The sequence below is a fragment of the Vigna unguiculata genome, chromosome 7, assembly GCF_037176805.1.
Source record: "Vigna unguiculata cultivar grain cowpea cultivar isolate G323 ecotype 2 chromosome 7, ASM3717680v1, whole genome shotgun sequence".
Lineage (NCBI taxonomy): Eukaryota > Viridiplantae > Streptophyta > Magnoliopsida > Fabales > Fabaceae > Vigna > Vigna unguiculata.
Window position 1 is genome coordinate 7,065,482 of NC_140798.1, and position 11,645 is coordinate 7,077,126.

Here is an 11,645-nt window from a genome sequence, read left to right on the forward strand (position 1 = left end):
TCTCAAATATGAGAAGAGTTTGAAAGTTTCATACCTTATATATCTATTTCAAAGTCAAACAATTGATTCACTCCATTAACATAAATAACCACAAACACTCAACTATATGATGTTGATTCGGTGTTAAGGTTTTTAGGTAAATTATTGTAAAGAAGATAGTTCTATTTTGGAATGATAATAAACAACTTAATGTGAAAAATAAATTTTCCCTTGCTTAATCTAGTGGAAAGATTGATTTATGGAAGTGCGTTAGATATCCAGTTATTTTTTGCAAATTTATTTTATATTATATATAGATCGTTAGATTCAATAGCTTGACCATAATTTTTAGAAGAATCAAAATAATATATTTAAATTTATATATATTTTAAAGAGGTAATTAATATGAAAAATCTCACCTACACTATACACATAATTATTTGAATATTAAAAAATATCTCTTTAACTCAACAATTGAATCTTTAGTGTCACATAAGTGAATTTTTTTTAAGAATGATAGAAAGGAAATATATCGTGAAGATAAAAACAAGAAAAGTTCTGTGACTTTTTTAAGTTTAAAAATAAAAATAATTTATCAAAATTTAATTAAAAATTGAAAAACATAATTATTAAAAAAGCAATATATGATAATCAAGTCACCATTAAGTAATTGTCATAAAAAACATGTAAGACATAATTTTTCCTTTTTCCTTCTATATTCATACAAAAATAAATCTACAAAAATTCATTAGATGAAAAAATACTATTTATTATACTAATATTTCACTGTTAGTAAGAGAAGAAGAGAGTTAACCGTTATAACTTTGATAATGAAATAGAACATATGAGAAATGAGAATAGTTTTTGCAAAACAAAGTAACTGCTCTCCACTCAAAATACCAACACCAAAACCTCCCTTCTCTCGCGCTTCTTTCAAAACTATGGCTCATGTGGAATTTAGAAAAAAAAAAATACTCTTTCACTGCGACATCTAGTAGTGAGAGAAGTTGTTAAAAAACAACGTATCATTTTCCTTTAATTTAATGGCACCTAATAATATCCAACATTCCTGTAGTGAATATTGTTTTTTTGTTGTTCTTATTCTTTTGTACCAAACATATACAAACATCAATAAAAGACTTATGCTTTTGTAACGCATATTAGGGAGATGATTTTTTATTGAGTGTATTTATAAAATAAAACTTCTTCCATCTTTTGTTTAGCTAATTAATAGAAATACAATAATTTACTTTAAAACTTAAGAAAATCAACAATGGTAGAGTTCTTCATGCATGATTTTTTTTTTTGCAATAAAGGCATTTTGCATGAGGTGCTTGTGTTGAGACCCGACGATAGAAGTTGATGCCGGCGATACATGTTCCTGCCGTGGAGACCAAGGTTGCCGTGGGTTTCCGTCGAACAAACTTGGGTCATTGTCGTCAATGGCTGGCCACCAAGGTTGTGAATTTTGTCTCCGTCGGTGACCGCCACTCGCCTTCTTCCTCCTGGGTTGGGTCACGATTTTACTGTCGAGTTGTTGCTTGTCTTGCATTTCTGAGTTGAGTTGATGATGAAATGAAATTATAGAAAAATAATGATACGACCATACGGGTCAGCCCATTTCTAAATCAGTTATAGATTACGGGCAAGCCCGCGGTCAACCTAACCTTCGACCCAATGGGGTTGACGGGCTGAATTCATACTCGTTGATATATTCAAAATTTTGATTTAGTCCACCTTTTATTTAATGGGTTAAGGGATTGATGCGTCAAACTTAACTTATTTTGTCATCCCTAGCAAAAACAAATGTATGTAACTTTTATACTACAAAAAAGAAGGAAATAGATGATTCAAACATAAGAAACATACAAATTTCCAACAAAATAAAACATAGTGCATAGCACCGGCGGAACTTAGTGGTTCCCATATTGTAGTCAATGTGAACTTCTTTGTATTTTCCTTTTAGAACCATTCAAAACGCCTTTTGAAAATGTCACAAAAGATTCCATAATCTTCTGCTACGATGCAAATATGATAATCAATATATGTATATTCATGATTATTTATATCCTCTACTTTGTGCCGACCAGACAGACACTTATATTAATAAAAAATTACCATGTAACATCAGTTTGATTACAAAATATTTAATGTTGTTATTATTGTTTTTTATGTTGGTTTAGATCGGACTTCTCCCACTCTATTCTTTATATTTCATTTTATTATGGGTTAGGACTCTAATTAATGGCAGTTAATACCCAACATTCGTGTGGTGAATATTGTTCTTATTTTTTTGTTCTTATTCTTGTGAACCTAACATATACAAACATATACAACGAAAGACTTATGTTTCTGTGACGCATATTGATGATTTTTTATTGAGTGTATTCCTAAAATGACACTTTGCAGAAGAAAAAAGCTCATTTACTATATAGGGTAATCTTATAATAACAAGTTGCTTCTATTTTCTTATTCCTTTAATGAAAGATGTGGCTATAGAGATAAAGTTGGATACAGATACTGAAAATCATCACACAATTAAGAAAAAAGAAAAAAAAAAAAAAAAAAAACTCAGTGATACAAAACTCATCATATCTAGAGGAACACATATATGTGTAATTTTTATTTCTTCAATAAATTTAGATGCGAAAGGTCTATGTAATTCTATTGCATGTGTTGAAAACTTGGTTTAATCTTGAGTGACACTTTATCTAATTAAAGGCAGGAGAACGTAAGACCCCATCAACAACTGCAGAAACAAACACATAAGTACTTACTTTGTTAGATAACTGTTTCCTTTAAATTTAATCTGGATATTGAACTACTCGAATGGAAACAATGTTTAAGATTAGAATTACCTTCCATATAAATGAATAGAAGGATCTAGTGGAAGCTGGATTTGTCACGTCTACGTATTTGGTCCGGTACCACAGAATTGAACCAAGAACAACATTTCCTACACACTAAAACATACCATAGATTCAGTTTTAAACATTGTTAAAAGTTTAAATAACTTTATATTCATTTATAATCACATGTAAGAAACAATAAACCTAAAACATTGCTTATTTTTAAGATAAATATTTATCCTTCACATCGAAATTAAAAAGTTGGAATAATCTACACAATAAAGACAACTTTTCTAGAGAAATTTTTGTTTATATAAATACAGATATATGGCATATCATGAGCAAGTAATGTTAAACATTAGGGATGTTTGTTGAACTCTAAGAAACTTCGTATGTGTGGAGGGAGAGGTTCAAAAAGGAAAAAGAAATGTGTTCACTCTTTGAACTTTTCAGCTTATATAGCATTTGTTTTTACATTTTCTTTTTTAGTCTATTTTTCTATCGATAACGCACTCTCACTTGTTCGATGTAGCATATACCGATCATACTTAGAAGTTTAAAGATTGTAGAAATGATATGAAAGAAAAATAGAATACTTAAAACAGTTACATGTTATTAGTATTAGTGAGAAAAATTGTCACAAAAAAAAAAACTATTTTTTGTTTTATTAATAATTGAACCCTAATCCTAATTATTTTTTTTAATCAGCAAAAAAAAAATATTGAATAGGGATAATTGGTTGTGCCAACTCATACATAACGTAATATATACAAAAAGAAAGACAAATGACAACAATATACCATTCCTTCTCTAATTCTCTAAATGATGCTGCAAAAAACATTATCATGATAACAATTCCATTGAAGACTAAACTTTATATTATAGTTTGTTTTCTATAACAATGCTAAAAGCATCTATTCAAAGAGTTCTTCGTACATATATATATTTTAATCAAACATAGTCTTAATTCTTTTCATTATAGATTTTGTGGTCTTCAATGGATCGTCCACATAATCTTACAATCATGCAAAAAACCACAACCAAGAATCCCACAACAAAAAAGTCACAACATCATACAAAACAAAACACATAAAGACACATAATGGTGACAACTCGGTCATTACACTATAATTCGTGATACTTTAAAAGTTAGTGTACACATCACTTAAAAAAATAGTTTAACCATTCAACTAGTTTTTTTTTTAATTTAAAATAATTATTTTTAAGATAAGACATTAAAAAAAATCTTAAAGAAGTAGATAGAATTTACTTTTTAAAATATAAAAAAAAATATTATTTTTAATAGTAAAACATATTAGACAAATATACAAAACAAGTAAAAATATGCTTAGTTTATTACAAAGAGAACATTTACTTTAAAAGAATATACCCAAACAAAACAGTGTATTATTATAAGACTTTGTTCATCAAAATCAAACCCCCCTTTGAGGATAAAAAAAACAAATAAATTCTGCATACCAAACAAAATTCCAACCTATATATATACACATAATAAAAATATGTTACCGTGGCAATTTTAATCAAAAAGGGAGATGAAGATGATGCTCCAGCCAAGAAGGCAACTCCAAATGCCATTTCAAAAAGGAAAACACAAATCCAAAATACCTATCAAAGATTTACAATCAATCAAATGTTATAAGAGGGTATAACAAAAAAAAAAAACAATAAAACATTGAATTTAAGAAACATACTTTTTTCTGGCCTAGACGTGCTGCGAAAGAATCAATTCCATGTTTTATATCTCCTTCTACGTCAGGTATATCCTACACAAATCCAGTACAAGGTTTTAGATTATTGGATCAAAAGCCTGATGTTGGAAAATGAATACATATGTCCTGAGAAAATAAAGACATTTACCTTGGCTAATGCTAAACCAGTAGTGTAGATACTCAAGAACAGCAGAGAAACAATCAATGATCTTGTAAACACAACTGGTCTCTTGAACACAAAGGTCTGAACATTTGTTACATCAATTAGCAGGAAGATGTTTATTCAAAACTAAGATGTATATAAAAGGCAAAGAGTGATAGAACAGAACCTGCACATGAAAGAAGTATGTAATTGGAAATATATATGCCCAACAAACAAATATAAGTAATGATGCCATCACCGGATATTGCTTCCATCGTAAGAAAGGCAACTGCAGAAAATATATATATAAGAATACTTATACCTTAAAACATAATACACTGTTTAAATGCAATTAGAAAGAACTCACATTCACAGAATAGCAAGTCCATATTGTAACGCACAACACAAAGTTCCAAATCAATGGCGGAGAACCTATCATCAAATTAAGCCCTAAACCCTGTAAAACAGAATAAAACAGTAACTCTTATTTTTGTATATGAAGCTCATCTTAAAATCTTTTATTATAAAAAGTGATGGATCTATATGGCACCAAAATTGCAGATAAGGCAACAATAATGGCGCAACTTCTGAAGGATAATTTGCCAGCAGCCAATGGAAGATATGGTTTGTTTATCTGCAATAAAACATGTAACATAAATTACTTTTAACAAATCTGTACCATACGAATAATTAAATCTCGTAAAAAGTTACATGTTTTCACCATCCTATTAAAGATATAGTAATTCAGATTCCAAATTATAAAGGAATTATTACAAGAAACTATAAAGGGACTTGTAAAGTATTCTCACCGTTTTCAAGGTTGAAGTACATTAAAAAAACTGTTCCAAACATCCAACTATATATTTTCAATTATTTTAATTAATTCGGTGATATATAAAATAGATTTAAAGTAAGAAAAATAGTTAGGTTATGGCTAGAAATTCTGTTTACCGGAGTGTGAAACTAGGTCAGAGCATCTTTTTGTTCATGTTGTTATGTTGTTTTGTATAAGAGTCAGAGCACTTCCTTAAGTGTTCTTTTTAATTTAATTTCATTTTTTTCTGATAAAAAAAAGAAAAATAGTTAGGTTTTTGGTCATATTTTGGGGCTGTACTTTGGTGATGCTCCCATTAAAAAAAAAGTAGGAGTACGTCGATAAACCTCAATTATGAAAAAGAGTTTGAATGTAAATATTATATAAATTATTCAAATTGATGTACCTGTGACGTTATATGTTTCTGAATATTGATCAATCTTATACAACAACAATTTTTTATTATATTTTTTAATAGAACATATACAAAGTATATAAAAGAAACAAATAAAGAAATACATTATTTAATGATCCAAAATGTTTTATTCGTAGTAAGTTTCATACCTTATCTATTTCAAAGTCAAACAATTGATTCACTCCATTAATGTAAAGAACCACAAAAGAGTGAGGTAACACAGCCTGAAACATTCGAAAAAACAACTCAAAGGAATGACTATTATTGAAGTTAAAGGGTAATTTTAAATTGTCTTTTAAAAAAACAATATTTCTGGAGTCTCACCTGCAACAAACCAATAATAAACAATGGAGATATATCTGATAGTTTTTCTATTGCAACGAGAGACGCAGAAATTGCAGCTGATGCCTGTAAAATACAGATTAAGTTAATTTAAAACAACAAGAAAATATTAATTATCCAAATAGATATTTAATACAAGAAAAATGACTTTTTGACTATTAAATTTTGATAACTTTCTCTTACAATCTTAAGTGTAGATATGTCAAAGTGAGCCAACTTGGCTCACACGGGTTGGCTCACCACGAACCGGATTGAAAATGAGTGAACCCAACCCGACTCACTTTATAGTGAGTCAGAAATTAAGTGTCATATTTTAAGTGGTTTTCCATTTTCTTTTCTCATTATCAATATTCAAAAATCATTTAAAAAATAACACTTCATATTATAAGATAAAGTTGTCAAAATTTAATAATCAAAATATCATTATGCTTAGTACAAAGCAACAAAACTTAGTATTGACCATAACTTTTGATTACTGAGGATAATGGAAAAGTTTGTACTTACCTGACCGTACAATGCGTAAGGGTAAATAAATTCATACAAAACGGCAATAAAATTTTTGACAGACTCCACAATGTTCTTGGAGTTGGAAGCTTCAGATTCTGATTCAGAAGATGGCACAGTGACGGCTTTCAGAACATAATTTTTATTGCTTTCTTCATATGTTGCTCCTCTTTCAATGCATTTGTAATGATGATTAAAAGGTGATTGTTGAAACCTCAAAGGACTATACTGTATTTTAGTTTTTATTTTCTGCTGAGAAGCTTTTGATCCACGACAACCTAATTTACCTACTGTTCAAAGTTGTAGCATGCACAACAAATTGAAGGTGTTAGAGTGAGATACTCAGAAAGCAAACCAAATTGAAGGAATAGGTATTATAACATGAAAAATGAACGAAATTAGAAGAACATAGTGAATGTAGGTACCACTTGTCACTGGAGAGACGTTAGGAGAAGATATAACATGTCCCCTAGCCATAGCCATGGAAACTCACACAGATAAGAACGTAGATATATCACAGTAGAAGAGAAGAGAGGAATGGGAGATTTTATAGGCAAAAGAACTCCATTAAGTTTGATTTTTTCTTAGGGAGACATAAAATTTGATTGGTGCATAGAAATTGAACACGACACACATAGTCAACATTTTACAGGAGAAAATTTGTAAAATAATCAAATCAATCACCACGGTCATGCATAACAAAGATTTAAAACACTTTTATATCTGGATTTCGTAGTTTAGATTTTAATAAAGTTACAACGTAAAGGTTTGGAAAGACTATGTTAATTACATGGATTTTTGTAATGTATATTCAAAGCTACAGAAAACCCCATTAGTGATAGATGTGTTATAAGGTTGGACAAAGAAAAAAAAGAAAAGAAAATTGAAACAATCTTTTAATTATTTAATAATTTATTGATTGTAGCTTTCACACATATTAAAGTAACATTATGCAGGTATTTAAATATAATTAGTCTTTCTTCCGGCGAGACCATATGCATTTTTTTTAAATAAAAATATAATAATATAATATAGTTATTTAGTTAGTTTATTAAAGTGTGATTCTAGATCACTTATGAGTGTATAAATGTATAAATATAAACTAGGCTTTCTTCTTCATTTTATACTTATCCCAACGCTTGAAAATTTTATAAAACAACTCTTAGATTAGGGATATGCAACGTGGAGGAGTGAGGAATGTTTCGTGTATTAATATAGAATGTTTAGAGAATTGTAAAAGTAAACAAACAAATTCTAAGCCTCCGTGCCTCCGTAAATTTAGAGACGTTAAAATAGATAATTCGATCCGGTTTGACCCACCACGGGTTGATCATTTAATGAGTCAACCCAATCAAATTTACTTATTAATGAGCCAACAAAATTTGAATTCAACTTGGCCCATCACGGGTTGGTGGGTTGAACGGGTTGGCTCACTAATTCACTTAATTAAAAAATTACAATTTTTTTTTTCAATATCAAAAAAACTAATTATACTTCTGATTAAAATCTAAATAAACTTCAATAGAATCCAAATAGAATCCAAAAGGATGTTAAACTCCAACTACAAACCAAAATCATAAAAACACCAATGTGTTGGCTGAAAAAAACAATCTCACTCGACCCAAATGCAAAGCCCAACATAATAAAAAATACTTGTGTGACCCTTTAATTGCGAGTTGGTGAGCCAACCCGGATGAGTCAGGTTCTAGATGAGTCGGGTAAAAAATTAACCTGTATTAAAATTTGTAAATAATTTTCAACCCAACCCGACCTGAACTTGTAGTGGGTCGGGTTGGCTCGCAGGTTCTAACTCATTTTGATAGTTCTACGTAAATTGACATGGTGAGAATGATTTAAATAGAGCTGTCAAAACGGGTAACCTGACCTGACCCGGCTCGACCCACCACGGGTTGATGATTTAGTGAGTCAACCCAATCCGGCTCACTTTTTAGCGAGCTAACAAAATTCGAACCCGGCCCGGTCCACCACGGATTGGCTCACGGGTTTACTTAATTAAAAAAAATATGTTTTTTTTTCAGTCAAAACTAAATTGTAATTTTAATTAAAATCTAAATAAACTTTAATACAATCCAAAGACAAACCAAAATAATAAAAAAATACAAATTATTGTTGGATAAAAAAACAACTTAACATGACTCAAATGTAAAGCTCAACTTAATAAAAAAATAAAAAAACTTGTGTGACCCTTTTATCTGCGGGTTGGCTCACCAACCCGGCTCACCACGGATTCAACCCAGATGAGCCGGGTAAAAAATCAACCCATATTGAAATTTGTAAAAAAATTTCAACCCAACCCAACCCGAACCCGTGGTGAGCTGGGTTGGCTCGCGAGTTCCAACCCATTTTAACAACTCTAGATTTAAACATCAATATAATATTAAATACAAATTGCATCATAACAAAAATATTCACAATATAGATCCTAACTTTGGTATTATTCGCTGTAAATGCTTTGTTGTTCATAGTCTTTACAAAAGTGAAGAACAATACTCCTTTGTTGTTTAACACTCTACAGAAAAAAGAACAACATCCCCTGCATGCTTCGTATCTGCAAAAAACAAAAAATGGTTCTCTCCAACTATCCCCAACCCAATAAAGTAACAACATTCTCCTATTGTCTACCCCTAATGTATGAATGTCCAGGAGAGAATTTCAGCATCACAAAACATTTGTGCACCTTCCAATGAGCTATTTATGTGTTTCAAAACATTTGTTTAGCCGTCATAGAATATTACCCCTACCTTACCTCCACTTTTTGTTAAGCTCATTGCCTATTTAGTTTCTCTCACTATTTGTCTTCCTTCTTCACTTTCCTTGTGATTATATCCCTACACCAATTTGACCCTTTTTGTGTATACCCTTGTTTCCTAGTATTGAAGCCATTTTATTTTCAAAAATATTTTAAGCATGTGGCAAGGCTCAAACACCAATCTGAGTATGTAAATGATAATTTTGAATACTTATTAATAATCCACCCTCATGTTTTTAGTTATGCCATTGTAAATGTCTCTTTAGCATATGCCATTTCATATCGAAAGATAATATTGTTTTTATGATTCCAAATTATCCAAACTATTGTCATCCACATACATTTTAAAACACCATTTTGTTTACCATTTAACTTTGTGAGATAAAATTGTTGGAAATGTTGCTTTTCTTTAAAATGTTGAACATTATTAATACCTATATCTATTTGTTACATTGATTCCACACAGTCTTGACACATTCCATTCTTTTTCTTATGTTTTCAATTACCACTCTCCACAATTCGAATCTCTTAGGGATGCCACCAATCGGCATACCTAAATAAATGAATGGTAAATGCATAACATTACAATTCAACATTTTTGAATATATTTGTATAATGCCTTCCTCTACTCCTAGCCCAATTTTACTTTTAATGAAATTAACTTTTTAAGTTCATCGGCTAACTCAAAACATCTAAGAATGCTCTTTATGATCAAAATATTTTGTATGTTTTCTTCACACGAAAATATTGTGCCATATTCAAATTTTAACATATTAACCTCAATCTCTTTGGCCCCTACTTTTATCCCTTCTAGAAACTTTTTCTTTACTACTTGCCTAACCATACCATCTAGACCCTCAACTGTTTTGAGGTACGAAAACGAAGCTAGAGGATCACCTTGTCTAAAACCCTATGTAGGGTTGAACTCGTGTGTTAGGATGCCATTAACCAAAACTGAAATTGTGGAAGATTCTAGGCACTCCTTTATCCGGTTAATCCATCTTGTGAAAAAACCTAATATTTCCATCATATAATAGGAAATTCCACCTAATTGAGTCATATGCTTTCACATAATCCACCTTAACTATGATATACTTGGTTTTTTTTTTCTTGATCTCATCAATGGTTTCATTAGCAACTGTAACAGTATTAAGCATCCCTCTTCCCTCTAGGATAAAAATTTGGATATTATCTTATAAATGTAGCCAACTAGTTATATAGGTATGTATTGATCTAATTCTTGAAGTTTATTCATTTCGGTACAAGAGCTATGAATGATGAGACATTACATCCTTTAGACCACCTACCTGTGTTATAAAAGTTATTAATTGCCTGCATTATATCCCTTTTAATAGTACCCTAAAACTTCTTAATAAAACTAAAATTAAAGCCATCTCGACGGAGGTTTTTATTGCTTTCACAATCCCATACTACCTTCCTAATTTCATCTTCTGAAAATATCTTTGTTAGTCTGTCATTGTATTCTAGTGAAATTGACCTAAAATCAACATTTCCTAACTTTAGATTGAACCCTTTTTTTTTCTCCTTTAGTCCATCCTCATAATATGCCTTGACACCTTCGTTAACTATTTTCTGATCCTCACACCACTCTCCATGTATCCTCATCCCTTTGAACATATTGTTTTCCTTTCTCCAATCAGTTGTTAGATAGAAAAATTTAGTGTTCATATCACCTGAGGCCAACCAATTAATTAACTCTAGACTTTTGTCTTGCTATGGATTCTAGGCAAAGTAACGAATCTCCTCCTCCCTTTGTGCATCATTTATTTCACTATCATCGTCTTTTTTGTCCAACTCCCTAATTCTAGCAATTAATCGTTGTTTTCCCCTAGTTATGTCTCGAAAAACCTCCTTACTCCATATTTTTAGGTCATGTTTCATTTTTTAGTTTCTCTTTTACCGTAATAATCCATTCCATGACACCTTGTAGTCAATCCAATGTTTCTTTACAAATTCCCCATATTGCCTCCCTCTTCCTCCTTACACGCTATTATTTCTTCCCACAATCCTCTTTTCTCATTAAAATCACTTGGTGAATACACATTTTATAGAAAGTTTAGATATTCTTGTTTTTATTTT

General features: G+C 30.5%; 1 protein-coding gene across 1 annotated transcript; it reads right to left on the minus strand.

Moving 5' to 3' along the window:
* Positions 1–1,126: 1,126 nt before the first annotated feature.
* On the minus strand, positions 1,127–7,338 carry LOC114189468 (glycinol 4-dimethylallyltransferase-like). The gene is made up of 12 exons (XM_028078031.2): positions 7,201–7,338; positions 6,776–7,065; positions 6,254–6,337; positions 6,079–6,153; positions 5,251–5,334; positions 5,068–5,157; positions 4,888–4,989; positions 4,707–4,802; positions 4,541–4,612; positions 4,356–4,454; positions 2,838–2,942; positions 1,127–2,728 (listed from the first exon to the last, which is right to left on the minus strand). Exons 1-12 carry the CDS (start codon positions 7,256–7,258, stop codon positions 2,687–2,689), a joined length of 1,197 nt encoding a protein of 398 aa, XP_027933832.2. The 5' UTR covers positions 7,259–7,338; the 3' UTR covers positions 1,127–2,686.
* Positions 7,339–11,645: the final 4,307 nt, after the last annotated feature.

Excerpts from the sequence above, each read along its gene's own strand:
- LOC114189468 (XM_028078031.2), bottom strand. The coding sequence starts at position 7,258 with ATGGCTATGGCTAGGGGACATGTTATATCTTCTCCTAACGTCTCTCCA. Across the intron at positions 4,455-4,540 it reads CACGTCTAGGCCAGAAAAAA|GTATTTTGGATTTGTGTTTT; the intron begins GTATGTTTCTTA and ends AATCTTTGATAG. Across the intron at positions 2,729-2,837 it reads TCTATTCATTTATATGGAAG|TTGTTGATGGGGTCTTACGT; the intron begins GTAATTCTAATC and ends TTGTTTCTGCAG.